The sequence below is a fragment of the Bubalus kerabau genome, chromosome 20 (genome assembly GCF_029407905.1).
Source record: "Bubalus kerabau isolate K-KA32 ecotype Philippines breed swamp buffalo chromosome 20, PCC_UOA_SB_1v2, whole genome shotgun sequence".
NCBI classification, from domain to species: Eukaryota; Metazoa; Chordata; class Mammalia; order Artiodactyla; family Bovidae; genus Bubalus; species Bubalus kerabau.
Window position 1 is genome coordinate 49,406,019 of NC_073643.1, and position 25,467 is coordinate 49,431,485.

Consider the following 25,467-nt stretch of genomic DNA (forward strand, 5'->3'; position numbering starts at 1 on the left):
AGAGTTCCCTTTATCTTCCAAGCCTTGTTTTTACTCTTTAGCTAGTAACTGGCTCCTTTAAAATGTCTTAAAATATTAAGCAGATGTTTGCTAAAAGGATGAGTTACCGTTTTAAAGCTTTAAACGATGCCCGGCAAACAAGTTTTCACGGGTTCTTTCCAAAACTGAATGAAGATTTTCGTGGGATTCAGAGGAAGAAAATAAGTTGACAATAAAAGACATTTCCGTGTAGTTACAGACGGGCTAGTTTGGCTTTTTCAAAAACTTCCTTTATAAAAACACTAATAAATCTGAGATCTGGGGTACTTTCCGAGGTTCCCCCACCCCCACCCCGTTTCTCCCCACTTTTCTGTTTTCTAAATCGCCCGTGGAGCCCTGCCTTGACACAGCTAGGTTTCCAGTCTGCGGCCGCAGGAAACTAATACGGCAGGAACGGTGAGAAATCTCCAGAGCAGCCTTGTTCCGAGCGCCGGTACCTTTCAGCCCGCGGAAAAGAAGAACCTACGCCCAGGCCTTTTTGCTCCGCCACGCGGCGGCGAATGCCACCTCGCACCTTCAGTCCACTGGGACCTGACGACACCGGAACCCGGCGCCCCGGGCGTGGGTTCAGCGGAGCATAATAGCTGCCGTACCGCGAGGCCCGGTGGATAGGCGGAAATTGAGGGCGCTGACGCAGCTGGGGGAACTTTGCCTCCATGGCACCTTCCTGTCCTCGACTCCGCCCCGCCAGAGGGGCTCGGCTCCGGAATTCAAGATGGAGTCGCTGAGTCGAGCTGGGCAAGAGATGAGCCTAGCGGCCCTGAAGCAACACGACCCCTACATCACCAGCATCGCAGACCTCACGGGCCAGGTCGCACTGTACACCTTCTGCCCCAAGGCCAACCAGTGGGTGAGTGCAGCCAGGCCGCTGAAGTTGCTCTCCCAGCCGCCGCTTCTTAAAGGGGCCGCGCCGACCGATCTGGGTAGGGGGCGATGCGGGAGGCCAGGGTGGCGGAGGCGAGGCCAGGGACTGGAGGAGAGCCTGGCCGGCGCCTGAGAGGTGTCGGCGCCGCTGGGGATTGGGTGAGAGGAGAGAGGGAAGTAGGTCCAAACATCCGGGGGTAAAGCTGATAGAGGGGAGGGTTGAAGAAGGATTAGTCCCCAGGGGTCCAGTTCGAGGATGTGGGCGACCTGCCTTCTTTGCAGGTGTGTTGGAGGATATGAGACCGATGGAGTCAGAAAGACGCCTGTAAGATTGTCTGAAGCTTTGAGAGTTGTTAGATACATTATATATACATAATTTATAAAGTAAACACTCCTCTCCCCGCAACAGATAGATAAATCAGAAACCCCTTCGCAGAGGTTATTAGGATTTAAAGTTTGAAATCCAATTAGTTTCAGTTCTTGGAAAGGCGAGAGGGTGGTGGTAAGTCCCGCATTTATCAAACTACACTGTGTTTCCAGAGTTTGGAAAAGATTTCAAGGCTCTTAGGAAAAGGGCTTGCTTGTTAATTTTGTTACCTTGAAACCTTTGGATAAGAGACCTCGTGTTTGTTTCAGCTATGCCGCTGGTGATGTCACCTCTGAATGCTCGCATCAGACTTTTTGCCTTTTTTTTGCACGAGAGAGGTTGCGTAAAGTTACATTCAGTTAGTTCGCTGATGAGCCGGTTTGAAGCTTCGGTTGTTGTTTACATGTCAGAATTTCGAGACTTCCCTGGTGGTCCAATGGTTAGGACTCCCCGCTTCTACTGCAGAGTTCCATCCTTGGTCGGGGAACTAAGATCTAACAAGCCACCCAAGTGGCTAAATAAAATATAAATAAATAAACGTAACATCATTTCCCTTAAAAATATGAATCTTCTTGATTAACTCATTTAGCTATATAGGCTTTATTTAAAAAATAATCTGTAAATGTTTGTTGGATTGAATTAATGATTCACATTCACGTTTCAATAAGAATTGAAGTCCTTGTACTAACAAAACGGAAAGATTATTATCATAATATATCCTTTGCAACATAATGCAGATACATGGGTTATATTTAATCATTAATTTTGTAAAAAATCATTTCGCATTTATAAACAGTTAAATCAGATGCGGAGAGTTTTCAAAGTCATATTGCTTTACTTTGTATCGTCTTTCCTTCACCTCCTGGAATAGAAGGAGGTATGGCAAGCCACACAGAACAAAATTATAGATTTTTTTTTTTTTAAAGTGTGACTCTTTTATTAGATATTACTTTAGTTTAAATTGTTTGGACCATTTTTCTTTTCTTGCTGTACATATACATTTTTGGAATGTGGATTGCAGACAGATGGTGAATATTTGGGGCATGGGGTTATTACTGACAAGCTTTTATTTCTAGTTTGTCACAGACTTCCAATATTTTGGAATTTTAATTGTGCCATTCTTCTTTAAATACAAGCTGAATGAAATACAAGCTGAAATAACCTGAATTGAAAACTAAACTGCTATTATTCATTTGTATCATGGCAGTGATTTGTAACTTTACACAATTGTTTATTTGGGTAAGTTTTCTTTCATTGTGAAGCAATTGATTACCAATTTCTTATATTAATAAAGTTTGAAAAGCAAGAAATACATAAGGAAAAATTCCATGATGATGTTTAAGTTAGAAATCAAGATGGTAAATATCTTTTAAAGTTCTTTTTTTCATCCCACCAAATTTAATTCTATATGACTAACATTTAAGTTTGCTAATAGTTTGCTGATTGCATTAAACTATTTAGATCCTATCTGGGCTGTGAACTGTAGACTAATTTTTTTTTCTTTTTTTTTTTTAAACATTGTAACTGTTTAAAACCTAAATACACTCTTGTCACAGCAAATGAAAGATGATGAATTGTACTTTCTTAATCAAACGTTTACTTTAAGCTAAAAAAAAGTTTAAAATTATTTGTAAGAACTATACAAATTACACTAAGTATAATTTCAGTATTCGTGATTCTTCAACAAAGTTCTAAGAATAACAAACTCATTGTGTTTGACAGTAGTTCTTAACTAAACACAAAATTGGCTACTCATGAAAATATGCCAGGATCTCCCAAGTGATGAAACAGTGTCCTGTAAAATAAAATTTCTTTTTTTTTTCCCTACTAACTTTGATAAACTTTAAAGGTGAAGTAATGACTGTATACGGACATTGGCTTTAAAATTAAGAAATTTGGCTAAAACATTTTAGTTTTAAAAAATGAAAGCTAATTCTAGATATTTTTCTCCTTTAAATTTTAAAAAAGAAAAGGAAAGTTACTGTAGATATAGGCATGTTGCTGGATAGAACATTGCATATCAATTAACATGCATTAATTAATTAATTTTAAAATAAATAAGTTGATCTTAAACGTGAAGTACTTCTCCACTGGGACAACTTGTGGTTAGATTATGGGAAAAAACTAATTGACTCATTGTCTGTTACAGGAGAAGACCGATATAGAAGGGACCTTATTTGTATATCGAAGGTAAGCTTTTTAAAAAAAAATTTTTTTTTTTAATTTGATGGTGAACAATGTCATGTAGAGTGATTCAGCCCTATTGTAATTTGTGTTTGGAACCTTCCTGCTTGACCCTTCCAAGTATTCATCCATCCCTTGCTGTGAAATCTTAACCAAGTAATGTCCCTTCTTTGACAGTTCCTGTGATTCAGAATCAAACAGAACTTATTTAGGAACCTAGCAAAATAGAAGACATTTTGTAGTAATGAATGAATCTAAAACAGATGCCTTTCTCCTTCCCCCCATATTAGGAAAACAGAGATATGTTAGTCATTGGAGTTTCTTGTTTTCCTGGATCCCTCTTAACTCTCGCTCTGATTGAGATAGATGCCTTTTCTTGGTTTCTAAAGCTTAGGAAACTCAGCAGGATTACTGATACACATACACACACGAAAAGAACTGATACTGGTTCTTTTCGTGTGTGTGTGGTAAATTATTTATGGATTGCAACAAGAATTTGTCAAATATTCTTCTAAATTGTGTTGTGCACCTTTGAGATCTTGTCTAAAAAACACTGATTTTTTTTCTTCCTTTTAAGTGATTTAATGTTACTCTTTCTTTTTGACATTTTGTTCCCTGTTACTCATCTTTCTCCTTTAAAAAAAAAAAAGACTTTTACCTGGTAATATTCATTACCAATATAAATCTCTAGAAGCTCTTCAACTATTATTAGAACCTTGGTACTTGGGAAGCACTTTCCTGGCCTTATTGTAACTGTGTGGATTCACCAATTACAGAAAATGAAATTTAGTTTAGTGACTGACTTGATTTAATAAAATTTATGGAAGCTTCCACTTGTATTGATTCCAATAAAAGGAGACCAGTGAGACTCTGTTGGGGAAATGTGAGAACATGTTATGGATGAAATGGATAAATATATACCAGATGTCAGAATGTCCCTTTGGAGAGACCTTAGCATAGAAGAAGCATGGATTTGGAATCAGAAAACCTAAAAGCTAAATCCTGGTTATTATTTGTGTGACTTTGGGTGCAGGCCTGAATCATCCTAAGCTTGTTTCCTAATCTGTAGACTAGAATTCTAAAACCTCTCCCATGTACACAGAGAAATATTTGTATACAAGTGAGAAGTGCCTGAAGGGTCGTGCGCTGGGTCACCCTGACATGGGAACCGAAGATGTTTCGTAGGATTCAAAACATTTTCTTAACAGCTCAAGTCTTTCCATAGTTCTCCCATTTGATATAAGCAAAATCATTGTGATGGTGGGCAATAATTATTGTAACCAGTCCCATACCATATTTAAAATAAATGATATTTTTATTGAGCATATATTCACTAAATATCTACTATATGTCTCTCTTGGTACTTACCTGAAAAAAAGAAGAATCCTATTTGCATGGTACAGTTTAGTGGAGAAAGATGATAAATACAAAAAATAGTGGTATGGAAAAAGAGAGAGAAGGGTTAGAGGTATTGAGCTTGGTAGCATTGAAAAGGGTAGTTCTGTAGCAGGCCTCAGTGAGAATGGGACATTTGAACAGAGGCTTGTGGGAAATGAGATAACTGTAGATTCTGGGCAAGTAGCCCAGACAGAGGTCTTTAGGTAGAAACATACCTATAGGAAGAATGCTAAGGAGTCCAGTGTGGCTGGAGCAGGAAGAACAGGGAAGAGGCACAGGCGTTGAAGTCAAAGGGGCACATATCACTTAAGGCCTTGGGTGGGTGGCCTTAGTTAAGACCTTGGCCTTTATTCTGAGGGACAGTCCTTGAAAGCTCCCGACATGGGGAGGGATATGATCTGACTTAAACTTTTTGTTTATGATTTCAGTGCTAATAATATTATATAATGCAATATTCCATTCATTCTTTAAAATGGAACTAAAAAGTAGATAATATTTCAGCAAATTTAATGACTACTTTTTTTTTCTTCTATTAAATCTAAGGTCAGCTTCACCTTACCATGGTTTCACCATTGTGAATCGACTGAATATGCACAATCTAGTTGAACCAGTAAATAAAGATTTGGAATTTCAGCTCCACGAACCATTTCTTCTGTATAGAAATGCAAGTTGTGAGTATCTATCTGTTAATTATAGTTCATGTGTTTGCTGCTTAATTGAGTGACTTTAGTTTCTGTCAGCAGAGTATTCTTGGAAATTCAGGGTACGATAAAAACTATGGTCTATACTCTTTTGGTTATAAGTGAGTCTCTTGCTAAGATCAGAGCTTTTGAATTGAACTTCTAAAATTGAAACACTCTTTGTATACAGTAACTTATTATTTTAGTAATAGTTAACTGTATTACTCTATATAATTATATTACATTATATTTCTACTATTTGTTCTATGAAAATAAATTTCACCCTTTGTTTTTGTTGTAATATGTGTTATTGGCTGCCCATGCCTGGCATGCTGCGATTCATGGGGTCGCAAAGAGTCTTACATGACTGAGCGACTGAACTGATGCCACTGAGCAAAAGAACTTAAAGACAGATACTAATATTTCTGTGCACAAAGAAAGGACTGTCTTTGCCCTGATTGTGGTATTTTTCAGTCTGTTTATTTAGTTGAGTGTTGGGTACAAGTGTTGGGCCAAGAGCTATTGTACTTTAACGTCAATAGTATAATAACTTTTAGGGTAGACAGGCCATTAAGTCAGCTGAGACTCAGGTGAGCGGGAGCTGCTCGGAGAGAGAGGATTGTAACCCTTTTTGCTGCTTCCTAGTCCAGGGTCCTTTCAGGCATTTTAAGACACGAAAAATGGTTGGGTATAGTCAGCAAAGCCAGAGTGGCCTTTTTAAGAAATAAATACTAGAAAGTACACCTGGTTCTTGTATTTCAACATGGGATTGGAGGTATGAGTGTTTGGGAACAGAAGACAGGCGATTTGTCTGGCCTCGCTGGCAGGAATGCCAGCCCTGGTTATTCCGGTAAGGGGACTATGCTGCAGCCATCATCTGAGGAGACTGCTGGAGAGGCTTGGCTTCTAACTCAAAACCTAAAAGTATGAATTTCACTTGAGTGCGAGGTAACTAGTATTGGGGGAATGTCTTCAATAGAACATGTTTAAAAAAAAAAACTCCAAGAAAGTATGCATCTTTTCATTCCCTGAATGAGAAGTGACAAATCTTTGTTGAAACTAAAAGCCCCAAATTCTTCTCCCTAGCTCACTTTTAAGCAAAGTAAAATCTATCTCTTGAATTTTTAGTAAACGATTTGTCCAGATAATTATCTCTCTTAGTTTGAATGGATGGATTTATTTAAACTATTATTAACAGTAAGAATTACTTCAAATAGCTGTTTTCTTTGTGCTGACTATTCTGTTAAAGGGGAAAGTCTGCAAAGCAGTGCAGATCCAATTTTTTATTTAAGGAAAATTGGGTTAATTCTGTTTTTTAATACCTGAAAACTTAATCTAGCTGTTGCCTCTAATACAAGTTTGATTAGTAAAGTAGTCTGCTGCTGCTGCCGCCAAGTCGCTTCAGTCATGTCTGACCCTGTGGGACCCCATAGACGGCAGCCCACCAGGCTCCCCCATCCCTGGGATTCTCCAGGCAAGAACACTGCAGTGGGTTGCCATTTCCTTCTCCAATGCATGAAAGTGAAAAGTGAAAGTGAAGTTGCTCAGTCGTGTCTGACTCTTAGCGAGCCCGTGGATTGCAGCCTACCAGGCTCCTCTGTCCATGGGATTTTCCAGGCAAGAGTACTGGAGTGGGGTGCCATTGCCCTCTCCAAGTAAAGTAGTCAGTAGGGGAAATTATCACAGGCCTATGGACTTAATTACCATTTAGCATAAGCCTGAAATGAGTTGTATTGAACAAGTAAACTTACCTATGAAGTTGAAGTGCAAAATAACACAAATCAAAATGAACCATGATTAACCAAAAAGTATTTTATATTAATTTTTATTGGAGTGTAGTTCATTTCTCGTGTTGTGCTGATTAACCAAAATGTAACCAATCAGAGCCTAAAATATCTGTAAATATTTCTATAGTCCGTGTATGGAAGAAATGAAGGCAAATTGTAAAGGGAAAAGGCTAATGTTTTATTTTGTGAAAATCTAGCAAATTTCTCATGGGTTACTTGGGATCAGTACTATAAGTTTTACCACACTATAGTGTCATAGATTGATTTGCTGTAATGATAAGACCTCAAACCATCAGAAGTGTTTCTTATGTTAATTAGAATATTCTTGAGGGGGACAGTGCACTAATGCTATTTATTGTAGAAAGATTTTCAACAAAAGGTTGAAACAAAGGTTTCCTTAGTTAAACATAAGAGTCACTTAACCTAGATCATTCCGCTTCTCCGTTAATTGAGGCACTGAATTATTTCTTAAGGGCCTAACAGTTTCTGGTATTGCTAATGAGATATTCAAGAGCACATCAGTTTGGTTTTAAGCCAGAGAAAAGCCTGAAAAGGTCAAGAACAATACTGTGGATATATGAGAAATAATCTAGAAGATTTTCCCCAAAATCTTCTTTGGGGAAAGTATTTAGAGGCCTTTTTGTACTGGGGAGAAGTGACAGGGCAGCATAAAGTATTAAATGAGAGTATTAAAGCCTCTGCGGAGTATGTTTTGTCTCCCTAGTCTTAAAAGTATCAAGTAGACTTGTCAGGTCAGCAAGCTACTGAATTGTTTAGGGATTTGATCTTTAAATAAAAAGTTAATTAGTGTCTGATGTGTATACAGGTAATTATACATGCTTCTGTAGCTGCTCTTCTGTCATTTTCTCGTGGGAAATATCACCAAGACACCTGACCCATTGTATTCCAGCTACACCCTCAGATCCAGCCTCTTTCTCTTAAATCACTTTTTAGAGTTGATAGAATATTGAGCTATAACTTTTTCCAGTTCTAACTTTTTTTGGGGGGTAGGGGGGCATGCACTGAGTGGCTTGTAGGATCTTAGTTCTCCGGTCAAGGATGAAATTCAGACCCACAGCAGTGAGATCACAGGGTCCTAACCACTGGACTGCCAGGAATTCCCTAGTTTTTCTTTAACACCCCACCTCACCATTCCAAGAGAAAGGTAAAAGCTTAGAAAGGAAATGCTTGCACCTGCCAGAAGTTTAGGTTTGGTGATTCTCTTGCACCTTTTGGAAACAGTTTATTTTTATACCTTTTGCCAGCCATAAGACCCCAATAAGGGTTGAGGAGACTGCAGATTCTGTAGTTACTAAGTGAAAATTATATTCCCAGCACCTTATTTCTGATTCCCCACTTACAGATGAGGAAACAAGAGTCCCAGAGAAGTTAAGAAACTTGCCCAAGAGTCAACAAAGTTTATAAGTAACAGGCAGAAGTCAAATCTAGGTCTCTTGAGCTTCAAAACAAATGTTCTTTCTACTTTGCTACAACAGTAAAATAACTTATTTCATCAGTCCACTCTCTAGAGCAGTGCTGCCCTGTGGACTCTGTGATGATGGAAATGCTCTCTATCGATACTGTCCCATATAGCAGTCACCGGTCAGCCACATGTGACTGTGGAACACTTAAAGTGTGGCTGGTGCAGCCAAGAAAAAACAGATTTGTAAAGTTTATTTAATCAGTTTGCATTTAAATAGCCATATAAGACTAGTGGCTACCATATTGGACACCAGAGTTCTGAAGCATAGATCCATACAGAAACATACTTGGGCACCTTTAGATTTGTATGCCTCTCATTTAATCATTTCTTTTTAAAATTTACAAATGATTTCTAGATGCAAGGGCTGCAGAAGATATCCCTGAGGGTGGGTTTGCCATGGTAACACTCTTTGCAGTGGAATTTAATTTGCAGAAAAGAATTCTATTCTAGGCTTTGCCATTTTCCCAGCTGTAACTGGATAAATCACTTAAACCACTGATCTGACCTGCTTGTCTTAAGAAAGCATCATATATGTAAAGGTAATTTATCAGGTACTTACTAATTGAAATATTATAGACTGTGTCTCTGTCTTAGACTTAAACCAAGTGGTCTAATTAGTGAAAGATCTTAAAGACTTTATTATCCAGGTCCCCTAATGAGTTGTATATTAGTAAATTAGGAAGATATGAGCCCATCAACCTAGGGACATGACAGGCAAGCTTATGTACTTCAATCTGTGCTATGAACTAGAGGGAAGATTTCCCCCCTAAAAATTGTAGCCAGAGGCCTCTCATATTTCAAATTTGAGGTTCAAGTTATAATATTCATTTGGTGTAATTTCTTACCCAGGCCAAAAAATTAACATAAAATTGATTCTCACCTGTTGAATACTCTAGAACACTTGGCAAAAGCAAATGCAAAACTTTTTTGGAGAGAATATTCTTAATCAGAATTGCCCCAGGATCTTACTGGTAAGCCCCATGGTCCAAAAATTACAATATATACAAAGACATAATTCACAGTCGGTAAAGCATATGGTAAAACAAACAGCCAGCCCTTCCCAGAAATTTTGGTTAATGATATGATCAGTTAGAGACTTTAATGGATAAGGATATCAGATGTAGATTATAAAATAAAGTGACAGGTAGATTTGAAAAATAGCTAAATAAAACTTTAAGAAATTAAAATTTTAGTAGATTATAAAATAAAGTGACAGGTAGATTAGAAAAATAGCTAAGTAAAACTTTAAGATATTAAAATTTTAGTTGTTGAAGTAAACTCTCTACCTGATTTAACATTTAATTATAAAGACTGAAAAGAGAATTGGGTACCTGGAAGAGACATCTGAGGAAATTATCCAGGATGCAGTCCAGAAAGGGGAAAAATGGAAAGCTTGACAGAGAGCAAAGGGTTGGAAAGTCTTAGAAAGTTTAACATAATGACAGAGAAGAATTTCAGAATGATAAAATATGTAGAGGGCGATTTTTTTTTTTTAAGAGGGAATATTTGAGGAGATTATAACTCAGAATTTTCCAGAATCCATGAAAGACATAAGTCTCAGATTTAGGCAATAAAATAAGGCCTCAAGCAAAATAAATAGAAATAAATACAGACTTGGACACATGGCAAAATAAATAGAGACCTGGATCAAAGGCAAAGACGTAAACAGCCAAACTGTTGAGATTTATTATTTAGGAAGAGCGTCAGTTAGACTGACAGCATATTTAATTGCAGCTACTGAGTTTAGAAGACAAGGAATTTTATTTTCAAGTACTAAAGGAAAAAAACAATTAGCCATCAATTTAATAATTCAAGAGAGCAAACTAAGACATTTTTCAACAAAAACAGAAGTTAACTCCAGCAGACCTTTGTCATATGTGCTTCCAAAGCAGTACTATATGGTAGCTATTGAACCCTTGAAATGTGCCTATACAACTATGTTTTTAACTATAAGTTCTTAATTTAGTTTAGTTAATTTATTTTTACCAGTGCAGCTCTAAAGGCTATAGTTAAGAAAGAAGAAAATGGAATACAGAAGTAATTAGGTTTAAGCAACAGTAAAACAAAATAAGCATTGACTGTATAAAAAAATAAAATGCCTAGCTTGAGTAGAGGTATTAAAAAGGTAAAGCAATAATACCAGACAGCAATAATATAAGATAAAAACTTTCCAAACCAAAAAATTACAAAGACTGAGGTGAGGGTAGATAAATTGATGACCAATAGACTTGTAAGTCAAGGTATGTTTTGATCAAAAGATTCCGGGTAATCACTGCAGAACAGAAATAGGATGTCTTAATTTTAAACCAGTACAATTTGAGATGGGAGAAAAGTAAATAGAAACTATGGGGAATAGCCCAGTTCTAATAAAATGGCAGAAATAAATAAACCAGTAACTGAAACAAATGTTAAGTGAACTATACTTGACAGTTAAAAGAGATTCTGAGATTGGATAGATACAGAATTTGCCAGTAATGCTGTTTTCAAAAAGCTTAAAACTCCAAAGCCAGGAAAAGTTGAAAGTAAAAGAATAGGATGATATATGTCAGGTACCTATTAACCAAACAAGACTGATGTAGCTGTGTTAATCACATGTCATAGAATCTGAGGTGGGAAACATCAGGAATAAAAGTTATCCCATAATGACAAAAGAAGTAAATTGCCTACAAGAAAAAACAGTTCTAAACTGATACATACCTTGTATTTATCAGCATTACACATCAAATGTTTAAAATCCATAATTATAGTGGGAAATATAAACAGACCACCTCAGTAATTGACAGATAAGGCAGATAATTTACTAAGGTTATGGGATATTTAAACAACACAGTTAGACTTGGTTTAATGGACAAAGGAAAAAACCCTGCTTCTAGCAGTTCAAGAATTTGCATTATTTTCAAGTATGTATAGAATTTTTATTAAAATTATCATACATAGGTAGGAATATCATATTAGCAACATGATCTATCTATCAATATTAGCAATAGAGTAGATCAACAAAACAAAAGCTTTCCCTTATGACCTGATTGATCCAACAAAAAAGAGAAGGAGAGACATAAATAGCAATATTAGGAATAACATATACTATATATATAATACAGCAACTAAGGATAGAGAATAAGAAACCACTGTAAAGAACTTTTTGCACAGAAGTTTAAAATTGGATTATATAGACAATTTCCTGGAAAAAAACAGTGTAACAAAACTTAGGAGTAAATGGATTCAATGAAATAATTGGGTCAGTAGTTTTAAAATCTCTTCTATCTCATCTAAAAAGAATGCTGAGAAGAATGTTTTCTCCAGTTCAGTAAGTGGTACTAAAGTAGTCATCCATATAGCAACGGGCCTCTGAAAAAGTAACTATAAGATCTTCACATTTCTGATCTTACCACAGGAACACTTACCTCCATAGAAAGGAAATCGTGCTTCATATTATCCACTATTCCTTCAAGCATTTGGTGAGCACTGGCTACAAACAACAAAACCTCACTAAGTATGTTTCTCTTAGAAGGTGCTTTCCCCCAAGATCAGTGTCGGGTACTTTCATTTTCATTTCTGTGGGTATCTTCCAGGGTTAACATGGTAACCTGAAATTTGTTGTATATATATGTATATGTATTTGTGAATTAATTATGAGATATCAAGTCTAACATGCACACAGAGTAAAATAATCACTTCTCTTTTGGCTAAAACCACCATCACACACTTGTCTAAGGACAGAATAAAGTTTGATGTGAGAAGAGAGGGGACGTTAAGGCATAGACACCCTGTAACCAGCTTAACAGCAACAGCAGATCACCACACCGGGAACAATTGGAAATAAAAATCTTATCACTGTTAAATATTTTGAAAGAACTTACCTCCAAAAATCTGTGTGACGTACCCCTTCATTTCCGCTTCACTTGTCACTTTTCCTTTATATCGAGCATCAGTCTCTTGATATAGAGCATTTTTAATTAAAATTAGATCACTAGAAAAAGCAGGGAGATTCATTTCCATAGCGTTGAAAATGTAGCTGCCAAATGGTAAGTTTTATTAGAAGAAATACTGTAGTGTGTACGTGTGTTTTTCTTGGTCTCTGCTTGGCCTTTCTCAGTTCAAGGGCAAGAGCAGTAAAGATGCTAGGTGGCTGTTGGCATTCGGTGCAAATCTTCAAACTTAAAGCACAATACAGGAAATTTCCTTGCAAGAGTAGTTTTACAGTTTGGCAACTCAAATAATGTGAGTTCTACCACCCGGCCAAAAGACGACTTTATGAACAGTTTCTAAAGTTCCACAGCCCATACTTTGTGATCTTTGAATCCAGTACACACTGCTTCTTACGTAGCCTGAAGAGAGGCAGGCAGTCTTCCCCCATCAGCAGCAGCAGCTGCAGCTGGTATGATTCTGCAGTCAGCGTAAGAGGAAGAAATCTTTGGCGCTGCATTCGTCTGGCCTTCTGAACCAAGATAAAGAAAGAGCCTTGCTGTTGTCACATAACGTAGACTGAAGAGGTAAAACACCATGAAAACAGTGACTTGGACTCCAGGGTTGATCTGGTGACGCTGTTAGGTCAGACATATCAAAAATCTTTAATGCTTCCTAGCTGTTGTAGGTCACTACTTAGTGTTCCAGTAGAGCCTCCATCGGGTACCTTCTTGTTAACTTGAGTCTGTGAACAGTTGAGAATTTCCGAAACAGATTCTTTTCATTATGCCCAATTACTGGCTTCCCCTCCTCTCCCCAGTAGTGTTTTCAGGTGAAAGCAATTTTTATCATTTATTATTATTATTATTATTTTCTTAATTGTAAAGATTTTAAAAGTTGATCACGTGTACTCTATTCATGGCAAGTGCTATGCGGCTATAGTGACGATAAATCCTAAAAGCAGAGGTGAAATCCTAGTATGACTCACTGTTTTATTCAGGGTTACACATCATTACAGAGTAAAAAGTTTATAAATAGGAATCGTCACTTGTGATATTCTTGGGTTTTATTTTCCTAGTCCTCCACAAAGTTTAGTAGTCATTTCATATGTCTGAATCCTATACTGAAATTACAGTTAAAAGGAACTGTGGAAGTAGTGTTGCTGGTAAATATTTTCGGACTTGATTTAGAGAAGGGTACCAAATTTAAAAATAAACTAAAGAGCTTGCAGAATAGCATTTTTAATTTCCTGGAAGAAGTCTTTTAATCAATGTTACTAAATAGACATAATTTAAATTTTAGAAAGTGGGCTCTTTTTCTGCCATGTTCGTGTTCAGTGGTGTTTAAGTATGTCTACTCTTTGGCCCCAAAAAGTTAAGCTGCTGCTACAACCCAGTTGCACTTAGCAGCCTTACTTATGATTCACAGCGTTTCCTCACCTGCCTGTTTACCACTGCACACCGTTGTGTTGTAATCCCAGGTCCCGCAGTCTTGGGCTCTGTAACTTTTCACCTGTATGTGTGTATTCTAACCTCCACCCCGGAGACTTTCTCCTCTGTCTCTTTCCCAACCTTTTGATAATGCTATGGAGCCACCAGGCTTCTTCTTATCTTAAAGGAAATGGTCTGTCAAAGCGTTTGTTTTTTCAGTTGTCAGGGCATGCTTATGTATATGTCATCTATTCTATTCTTACAGTCCTTTTGTAATCAGAAGAGTCTTCCTTATTCCAGAGTAAATATTTCTGGTTATGTTCAAAGTACATTTTGTTGTGTTTGTTTCCTGGTCTAGAGGACCTTTGTTGGTGCCATCTTCAGAAATGTTATAAGTCATAACACCATTGCCAAAAGCTTTATCAAACCCCCTTTTCAGCTCGGCAGCATACTGAGAAAATCTTCAGCTTCCTCAGATCCTTTTAAAAAGTAGGTCAGATGTAACTAATAAATGAATCAAAAAGGCTGCAGCACGTGCATGAAAGTGGTCCCCAGCTCTGTTTTAGTGACATTTTACCAGATTGCTAGAAGTCTCAAGGGATTTTGTAAGGGCTCCAAATTAATTTGGATTTTCTTGACCTTGTGTGTGTCATACACCACTTCTGATGAGAAGCAGAATGAGGTATAACATCAGATCATAATTGGCTGCTGAATCTTCAAACAGGACTCTCCAGGGAAACAGATGACTTGCCCTTCAGCTTTTGAAAATTTCTCAGCATTAAATAATCCAACAACTTCGATCTTTGTCAGTTGCACTTTTCATATGTTCAAAAGAAGAGGGCTGTCATTTGAGAAGCAAGGGAAACAGTTAATTTTGAATATGCTTTTCTGCATTTTGATATTTTTTATGGAAGTACAGCATAAAGTTATTGAAATGTCCTGTCACACCCCCAACTCTGCAGGGACAGCGTGACTAATTGGGACAGTGGTTAGCAGCCACGATACGTGGTGGGCGTCCAGTAACTGAGTAGTTTGCTTTCATCTTCAGAAAAGCCACGTACAAAAGATGGTGCCGTTATTATTTACCATAGCAAAATTATACTGTATTGCCAAATGTCTACATCCTCTGTGGCATAATTAATCAAGGAAAATTATTTCAGGATGTTTTAGCAAGCAGATGGTTGGCAGAATATGCTGAGCCTTCGAGTGTAAGTTCCCTTGAGGGAAGAGTACTTGGCTTTGGTGTGGAGACGAGGTCTTCCATGGTTTTAGCTATCTGGTGAACTTGTCTGTCTTTGCTCACAGTGACAGTGACAGGCTCAGTGGCAGCTCCCTGGGCCTCCTTGCCAGTTGCATGCACTGAGCATCTGATATGTTGGCAGACAGAGCTGATTCTTGGATGCGTGTCTGAACCTCTGCATGTCTGCTTTTGGCAGAATTGAGTGTGACTCTTATCCTTTACCCATTAAGCTATCATTATGGCTTCCTTATCTCTGTTTCTTCTGCAGCATGCCTTTGAAAGTGTTTGACTTTTTTGGCAGTTTATTTGATAATGCACAAATGTGGAAAATGTGCATCTTATTTCTATCTAATATAGCGTATTTCTTCAAAGGAAAGAGAGTGGGACTTTAGGTAAAGATTTGTCAGAGTAAGTCGACAGCTCTTATTTTGGACTTATTTTGATTATTGATATGGAATTCTTTCCTAAGAGTTTGGTTTACAAGCCCCTCTATGAAAACTTAAATGCCTCTGCTTAGCCCCCTCAAAATGTTGTGTGTTCTTCTCTGAGCCTGATGTATTGCATATCATTCTTGTGTCCATTAGAGAAAAATTGGTGTCTTTTGTATTTGGTCTCTTGTGTTTTGTGTGTTCTTTAGCCAGGTCAGAAGAGGCATATTACAGAAAGATGATTGTGTGTAATTGCCATAAATGGAGTCTTTTCAGAGCCCCAGTCCTATTTACTAGGGCTCAGCAAAGAGTTTTTAGACTTGAAATCCACAGAAGGCATAACTCATAAATTGGACTTTGCTATTGACAAAAGAGAAAATATTTTCAAACCACATCTGACAAAGAATTGGTTTCTTGAATATATGAAGAATTCTCAACTGAACAGTTTAGAAAACAATCCTTTGGGGCAAAAGATATGAATAGACATTTAATTAAAGAGGATATATAGATGACAAGCAGGTGAAAAGACATTCTGTATTATTAGTCATTAGGGAAATGTAAATTAAAACCACCATGAGATACCACTACACACCTATCAGAATGTGTAAAATTAAAAATAGAACAGCAAATGCTGGCAAGGAGCGGAGAGACTAGATGGCTTGTCCATTGTTGGCAGAAATATAAAACTGGAAAACAGTGTAACAGTTTTTTTTTAAACATGCAACTACTATGACTCAGTAACTATTCTTTTGGACATTTAACCCAGAAAAATGAAAACTTAGGTTCACAAAAACCTATACACAAACATAGCAGCCTTATGCATAATAGCCCCAAAGTGGAAGCACTGCAGAAGACCTTCAGTGCATAAATGGTTAAATAAACTGGTACATCCACACCAAGAAATACTACTCAGCAAAAAATAGGAGCAAACTTTTGATGCAAGTAACAACTGTAGATGAATATCCAGAGAGTTAGATTGAGTCAGAAAAGTCAGTCTCAAGAAGTTGCATCCTCTGTGATTCCATTTGTAATACATTTCTCGAACTGGCAACATTATAGTATCGAAATACAGAGATCAGAGTGTTTGCCAGAGGTCAGAGATGGGGGAGGGGTACCAAGGGAGATGGGTGTGGCCATAAAAGGGCAACAGGGATCTCTATGGCAATAGGAATGTTCTGTATCTTGATTGTATCCGTGTCAATAGTCTGGCTGTAATATTATGTTACAGTTTTACAAAGTGTTACCATTGGAAGAAATAAAGGGCACACAGCATCTCTGTTTCTTTTTTTACAATATGCATGAACTTATAGTTGTTTCAAAACTGAAAGTTTAATTTAAAAAAATAAAAGCATACCTTCCCTTCTTGTGCCAGAGTCATATGAAATAGAATGCAGCCTGGGATAGCGATGAGCCATGCCTGTCCATGTGTTTACTTTGACTTATGTTTTCAGTATTTCTAGTCTCAGTTCAGTTCAATCACTCAGAATGTCCGATTCTTTGTGACCCCATAGACTGCAGCATGCCAGGCCTCCCTGTCCATCACCAACTCCCGGAGTTTATTCAAATTCATGTCCATTGAGTCGGTGATGCCATCCAGCCATCTCATCTTCTGTCGTCCACTTCTCCTCCTGCCTTCAATCTTTCCTAGCATCAGGGTCTTTTCCATTGAGTCAGCTCTTCACATCAGGTGGCCAAAGTATTGGAGTTTCAGCTTCAACATCAGTCCTTCCAATGAACACCCAGGATTGAGCTCCTTTAGGATGGACTGGTTGGATCTCCTTGCAGTCCAAGGGACTCTCAAGAGTCTTCTCCAACACCACAGTTCAAAAGCACCAATTCTTCAGCACTCAAGCCTTCTTTATAGTCCAACTCTCACATCCATATACAACTACTGGAAAAACCATAGCCTTGACTAGATGGACCTTTGTTGGCAGAGTAATGTCTCTGCTTTTTAATATGCCGTCTAGGTTGGTCGTAACTTTCCTTCCTAGGAGTAAGCAAGCGTCTTTTAATTTCATGGCTGCAGTCACTATCTGCAGTGATGTTGGAGCCCAAGAAAATAAAGTCTGACACTGTTTCCACTGTTTCCCTGTCTGTCTGCCATGAAATGATGGGACTGGATGCCATGATCTTAGTTTTCTAAATGTTGAGCTTTAAGCCAACTTTTTCACTGTCCTGTTTCACTTGCATCAAGAGGCTCTTTAGTTCTTCTTCACTTTCTGCCATAAGGGTGGTATCATCTGCATATCTGAGATTATTGATATTTCTCCCGGCATCTTGATTCCAGCTTGTGCTTCTTCCAGCCCAGCGTTTCTCATGATGTACTCTGCATATAAGTTAAATAAGCAGGGTGACAATATACAGCCTTGACGTACTCCTTTTCCTGTTTGGAACCAGTCTGTTGTTCCATGTCCAGTTCTAACTGTTGCTTCCTGACCTGCATACAGATTTCTCAAGAGGCAGGTTAGGTGGTCTGGTATTCCCATCTGTTTCAGAATTTTCCACAGTTTCTTGTGATCCACGCAGTTTCAAAGCTTTGGCATAGTCAATAAAGCAGAAATAGATGTTTTTCTGGAACTCGCTTGCTTTTTCGATGATCCAGTGGGTGTTGGCAATTTGATCTCTGGTTCCTCTGCCTTTTCTAAAACCAGCTTGAACATCTGGAAGTTCACGCACTGTTCACATATTGCTGAAGCCTGGCTTGGAGAATTTGGAGCATTACTTTACTAGCGTGTAAGATGAGTGCAATTGTGCGGTAGTTTGAGCGTTCTTTGGCATTGCCTTTCTTTGGGATTGGAATGAAAACTGACCTTTTCCAGTCCTGTGGCCACTGCTGAGTTTTCCAAATTTGCTGGCATATTGAGTGCAGCACTTTGACAGCATCATCTTTCAGGATTTGAAATAGCTCAACTGGAATTCCATCACCTCCACTAGCTTTGTTCGTAGTGATGCTTTCTAAGGCCCACTTGACTTCACATTCCAGGATGTCTGGCTCTAGGTCAGTGATCACACCATCGTGATTATCTGGGTCATAAAGATCTTTTTTGTACAGTTCTTCTGTGTATTCTTGCCACCTCTTCTTAATGTCTTCTGTTTCTGTTGGGTCCATACCATTTCTGTCCATATGAGCCTATCTTTGCATGAAATGTTCCCTTGGTATCTCTAATTTTCTTGAATAGATCTCTAGTCTTTACCATTCTATTGTTTTCCTTTTATTTCTTTGCACTCATCACTGAGGAAGGCTTTCTTATCTCTCTTGGCTATTTTTTGGAACTCTGCATTCAAATGGGTATATCTTTCCTTTTCTCCTTTGCTTTTTGCGTCTCTTCTTTTCACAGCTATTTATAAGGCTTCTTCAGAAAGCCATTTTGCTTTTTTGCATTTCTTTTTCTTGGGAATGGTCTTGATCCCTGTCTCCTGTACAGTGTCACGAACCTCCATCCATAGTTCATCAGGCACTCTATCAGATCTAGTCCCTTAAATCTATTTCTCAATTCCACTGTATAATCATAAGGGATTTGATTTAGGTCATACCTGAATGGTCTAGTGGTTTTCCCTACTTTATTCAGTTTAAGTCTGAACTTGGCAATAAGGGTCCTCCTTATGCAAGAAGTATTTATATGTAAAACACAGGCAATCTAGCCAAAATTGTAGTAACTGTAAATGGAAAGTAACCTTTAAAATTGTATAAAAAAGTAAAAGTAAAAATATATTCAAGAAGTATTTAGAGCAGTTTTATATTCTTTATAATACAGTTCCATCTATGCATCCACCAGGCTTTTCTCTGTTTGTTGAAGCATAGTTGATTTACAGAGTTGTATTAATTTCTGCTGATTTGGCAAAGTGAGTCAGGTATACACATGTATGCATTCTTTTCTATATTCTTTTTTATATATCCTATTGTTTTTAATATATCCTGGCTTATTTCAGGATATTGAATATAATGCTATACAGTAGGACCTTGTTGTTTATTATTCACCACTGTTTTGGGGAGCTTTCTTAGCCGTGATCACCATATTGGGAATAAAAGATTGGAAAAGAAGTGTGGTATGGAGCTCAGCCTGGGCACGTCCATTTCAAGTGTGAGTAGAGTTGATCATAGAAGGTTCTGGGGTGGGTGTTTGTTTTTAAAACTTTGTTTTACTGTAACATGGTATTAATTTTATATTTTTAAATTTCAAGAGACTCAAAGATTCTGGTGTTTGGTTTTGGAATGTGGTTTAATGCGATTTTCACTAATTTTTCTCTCTACATTTGACTGTCAATTTGGAAGGTATTTTGCAGTTAGTGACCAAGTGAAGAAAAATAAAACCTAAAAGTTAAAGGTTAAATTTTATTCAGAGACTTCTCTGAGAACTAAGGCCTAGGGGATAGCCTCAGATAACTCTGAAGAATGCTGTGAAGAGATGAGGGAGGAGCCAGGGTGTATAGGAGTTTTTGCTGAAAACATGTAGTCAAACATCGAAATATTACTGCTATTCACAAAAAAACAGATACTTCAGGTTAGTGGTTTTTGTGCTTTTTTCTGTGCGGGAAGATGACTGGGCTCATTGAAATTATTCCTTAGGTAGGCATCTTAGATATACAGCCATCGAGGGCCATAGTATGCAGAGCACATAGTTTCCTGTTTATCTCCATCCTGAGTTTCCCTTAGCACTCACCGTGGGGGCACTGCAGCAGGGAAGGACAGCATTCCTTATTTACTGGAATGGTAGACACTGTTCCCTTTCCACACAATCAGTGTTGTTTCTTAGTTTGTCGTGTGTATCTTAATCACAGAGTTGTGTCCAACTCTTTACAACCCTATGGACTGTAGCCTGCCAGACTCCTCTGTCCGTGGAATTTTCCAGGCGAAAATACTGGAGTGGGTTGCCATTTCCTATTCCAGGCAGGGACTCTTCCTGGCCCAGGGATCGAACACTAGTGTTCGATGTTCTCTTGTGTCTCCTGCATTGGCAGGCAGAGTCTTTACTAATGTGCCACCTCGAAACTCCTAGTTTAATTGGCAGCATTTTTCCCTTGCTCCTCATGCGAAGAGTTGACTCATTGGAAAAGACTCTGATGCTGGGAGGGATTAGGGGCAGGAGGAGAAGGGGACGACAGAGGATGAGATGGCTGGATGGCATCATTGACTTGATGGACGTGAGTCTGGGTGAACTCCGGGAGTTGGTGATGGACAGGGAGGCCTGGCGTGCTGCGATTCATGGGGTCGCAAAGAGTCGGACATGACTGAGCGACTGATCTGATCTGATCTGATCTGAATACATAAAATAATAATGAATCTTATAGTTTAGTGTCATCTTAAACTCCATGAGATCTGATAATGATGTCTAAAACCAACTGTCTGTATACTTTACCTGACCCAACTTTATTAATTTATTAAACATTTTGTGGGGAGGCTTTTTTTTTTCTTTAGAGGAACTGTTAACAGTTTGAGGGTCTGATGGTAAATTCTGTGACCTTTTATGGCAATAATATATTACTGCCATATACTCAAGTACTGAAACTTCATTTCTCCTTATCTTTTTTTTTTGTTTGTTTTTCAAGTGTCGATATACAGTATCTGGTTTTATGACAAGAATGACTGTCACCGCATAGCCAAACTCATGGCCGAGTAAGTATTTCTGTTACACCATAGCTTTTAATTAGTGATATATGGCAGATGAAAAAATAATGTTTCTCCCTTCTCTTTGTTACCAGAGTCCACTAACTCATATATTTTCCCCCAATTTCCTTTTATTGTCAAAGTTTTGAAAAAGGCAGAAAAGCTTAAAGAAATCTCAAATTATCAATAATCCTACTACCACCAGTCTCTTTTTATGTGTACCTTGGGTTGATATGTGTGATTGTTTTTTATTCTTTTTTTTATGTTCACTGAAAGAAAAATGCAAAACAAAAAGAGTTATGAGCTAATTTTTATTAAGTGACTATATTAAGGCCTATAGCCTGGGAGGTAGCCTCATCTAATTATTTAAGAGATAATACCTCCAAGAGGAGAATATCTAGGAAAAATATTTACATGATTGGAATCATCTAAAGACTGCTTTGTTACCAAATTAATCAAACCAAAAAATGGTATTTAGTGTAGTCATATCAGAAAAAAACGAATTTAAAATATGATCCTCAGCAATAGTAACAAGAATTTTAAAATACTTTTGGAAAAAATAAAAGCAAAGACAAGGGAGCTAGAGAAGAGAATGCCAATAAAATGAGGATAGGTAAACTTTTTTGCTGAGAAAAACATATAGTCAAGTATCAAAAGATTACTCCTAGTAATAAACAGACATCTCATGATGAAGATTTTAGTGCTTTCCTATATGTGGGAAGATGCAGGAATCTGAGGTCAGTGAAGTGATTCCTTGGATATGCATCTTAATTATCTACGGGCCAGTATATCCAGAGCCCAGAGTGTTTCCTGTTTTCCTCCATCCTGAGCTCCTCTCACGGCGCGCTCTATGGTAACTGCAGTGGCCCGTAGGCTTGATCCTTCTTGAACTGGAATGGCAGGCAACACTTTTTTTTTTACACTTCCAGAAGTAAGATTACGCTGTACATTGGACTTTTCACGTCCACAGCATTTTTCCAGGACATTAAATAGTCTTCTATAGTATTTATGTCTGCTGTGTATTCTGTTCTGCAGACAGATCCTAATTTAACCAGAGCCTTGCTGTTAAGCATGTGGTTAGAACCATCCAGCTGCCTCGCTCCAGAGGGTGTTCTCTGTGTCCAGAGCACAGCCCCACCATTGCAGTGCATCTGACTCGGGTTCTCTCCAGATTTCCACTGTAGCAGGTGGAGCTGTGTTCAGTAACTGACAAAGAACTCCCACACACATCCATGGCTACTTCCTTTAAGAGAACTTATTTTTGACACAGATTCCAGGTTTAGAATCCCCAGTCCTCTAATGGGTTATGTCCCAGGAGAGCTTTTATGAATCAGAATCTTGGAATTTGGAAACTAATTTTCACTGAATTGATGTTCTGAGGGATGGTCGTTGTCCTTTCTCAGACTGGCCCAAAGAAGCCATCCCTCTGTATTGCTGGTACTGCCATTCTGGTTTCTGGGAATCTAAGACACAGGGGTTAGAGGGGCCTGAGGTACTACTACGCCCTGGACAGAATGCTGCAGTGGGCAACGAGTTCTGGTGGATTTAAGTTTTCCTTTTCAGTTTCTGCCTGGATTTCCTCAGAAATGCTGGCCTCTCTTCCCCCTCCATCAAATCAGAATTCCCTTTGCTCTTCTGCAAAATTTTTACATGTTTGGGAGAAAACAGTTGATTTTTTGTTTTTCTTTTGTCTAATATTAAACTAAATCCTGTTAAACTATAAATAAATAATTGGGCCCCACATCCCATTTCCAGATACATTTGCATTTTAAAAGAAGTGCACATGGCTAAGGCCACATTTTAGTCCAGGACTGCTAACGTGTCTCAATTGGGTTTTTATCTGCTTCCCGCTTTGTTTGCTGTGGGTGTGACCCCAAGGACATTGTTCCACGTGAACTTGTGTCATTCATTTGAAAATGTATTGGCTTTCCACAACCAGACTTTTCTTTTTAGAACTTTTCTCTTAAAAAAAAAGATGGAAACTACTTTTTTACAAAGCCGTTTATTTAATGACCACTATCTGTACTTTTGAAAGGAACAGCAGAGGCAGTTTTTGATAACTTAGAAGACAGAGATTTGTTGATTTTTGGTTATCCTGAAATCGACAGTATTTTTCTTAAATGTCTATATTTTGGAGTATGTTAATACATAGACTTTCTCCTGCAGATTGAGAGCTTTGGGGCCCAAATTGAGAGACCCTGGCTCTTTCAGCTCTAACAGTTATTTGCAGGAAACCATTTTGAACTATATTCTCTATAATTAGGCGGTACCCATAAGGTAAGACTTCATATCATAGATAAAGCAGAAGATAAAGCAAGGCTTATCTGAAAATACTGTAGTGAACATAAAAATAGGATGAGGAAATAGAAATAGGAAGCAGAAAGGGAAAAGAAGGGCATTCAGGTTTCCTTCACTAGAGATGTGCAAAAGAGGGGCATTTGCTTAAACTCTCAGCTTGTTTTACTAGAAGCAATGGCATTGAAAGTGATTAGCAAATGCCTGCATGAAGCTGTTGATAGTGAGTTTTCAAGTGTTTGGCCTATTTATGGCTGAAGAGAATACCAAATATGTTCACATTAACTTTGTGATAAATGGCGTTCTGGTCACCAAAGATAAAAAGGTTATCTTTGTCTTCCTTTGCTCTGACTTTGCCTGCATACAGCCTCTTTTTGCTACATATTTCAGAATATCATCTCTGTTAGCCAGAGATACAGGTAAAATTCTTTGGGACATATTGTGCATCTAAACAAAAGTGCCTGCCACTGCCCGCTCTGTTAAATCTAGTTCTTTCTACCACTGTTTTGACAGCTGCAATATAATAAAAATTCTTGAAGTAAAACATTGATTTATTCGAAAAGGTTGTTAATAAGAACTAAGAAGGTATATAGAACAGGTAAACTTCTAGACCTGTTCTATAAATAAATCTGGAAATTCTCTTTGATCAGTAGCAAAATTGAAAATTCACTAAACTTGGAAACTGTCGCCTCTCCTAAAGAGGAAATTCAGTCTGCCAGAAAGTGTTTTTAACAAAACCTAGTCTGAATGTTTGCCTATACATAGACTATAAAATTTGGAGAACTCATAGAACTGAGCCCTATTCCTGATCTTACAGATTGTCTTGGGACATACTTTGGGTTTGGGAGGAAGGGAAGAGGGGCAGGGCTGTTCTTCCCAGAGTGTGATTGGAAGAGGCCTTAGAGTCCAGAGCTCGGTGTGCCTTCCATGCCGCCAGCCAGTTTCTGCTCTCAGCAGTGGAGAGCTTTATAAGGTAGCCCGTTGGGTGGATGAACAGTGGTGATTATTAGAAATGTCTTTCTTTTGAGTGAAGATCACAAATCCAGTCCAGGTCAGAGAGGTGAATACTAGCATGGGTAAGCCAGACAGTGTAGCAGGTGGTGGGTAGAAACGGGCTGTGTGACCAGTCCTTGATGGTTGTCATGGCCTATAGCTGAGTATTAAATAAAAAGTGTTTTTTGGTTTTTGGCTGCATCACTAGGTTTGTGGGATCTTAATTCCCCCACCAGTGATTGAACCCTAGGCCCTTGGCAGTGAAGGCATGGGGTTCTAACTACTGGACCACCAGGGACTTCTCAGTTTGGGGAAAGCTTTAAACCCATCCTTGGAGAATCATAATACATTGTAGCTTGTTAAAAACTCAGAACAATGTTGCTGTTTAAAAAAAAATCTGTGTTTAATATTGTTTAATCCGATGTTGTCAAATAAAAGAACCATCCCCCACACACTAATAGGAGTTCCTAAGCAGGCTGTTTTAAAGCAGTAAACCAACACTGGGTGCCCTGCTCTGTGCCTCGTAGTCCATAAAAAAGCCTTTTACAACTGAATTATTTTATTGCCTGCCATCCGTACTGTCTGAAGGTTCTCAAATTAATTCAGTTATCACGTTGCGACTGTGCCTATACTATCCCGTGGCAAGTACGCCTGTTCATTACAGTTGGACTTGAAACCTGAATGGATGTTTAAAAGAAAAAAAGATTAGTTATCTTATTAAAATGTATTACATTAATTTCAAGCTTGAAAAAAATATAAGAAGCAATA

The 25,467-nt window shown here is 38.1% G+C and overlaps 1 protein-coding gene and 1 long non-coding RNA gene across 3 annotated transcripts in view; one reads left to right on the top strand and one right to left on the bottom strand.

Annotated features, from left to right (window-relative positions):
* The first annotated feature begins 619 nt into the window (after positions 1-619).
* Positions 620-25,467, top strand: part of DCP1A (decapping mRNA 1A) — a 44,103-nt gene continuing 19,255 nt past the window's right edge. Inside the window, exons 1-4 of one of the 2 annotated variants that reach the window (XM_055558567.1) lie at positions 620-889; positions 3,420-3,460; positions 5,396-5,523; positions 21,354-21,420. In XM_055558567.1, coding sequence (XP_055414542.1) covers positions 755-889; positions 3,420-3,460; positions 5,396-5,523; positions 21,354-21,420 — 371 coding nt within the window. In that variant the 5' untranslated portion in view covers positions 620-754. Of the gene's footprint in view, positions 890-3,419; positions 3,461-5,395; positions 5,524-12,556; positions 13,296-21,353; positions 21,421-25,467 lie in introns of those variants that run through there. The other variant, XM_055558568.1, reaches the window with a different exon arrangement.
* Positions 1,665-12,798, bottom strand: LOC129635490 (uncharacterized). Its single transcript, XR_008706324.1, has 3 exons — positions 12,663-12,798; positions 12,207-12,271; positions 1,665-1,784 (listed from the first exon to the last, which is right to left on the bottom strand). It is a non-coding gene; the product is annotated as an uncharacterized LOC129635490 (long non-coding RNA).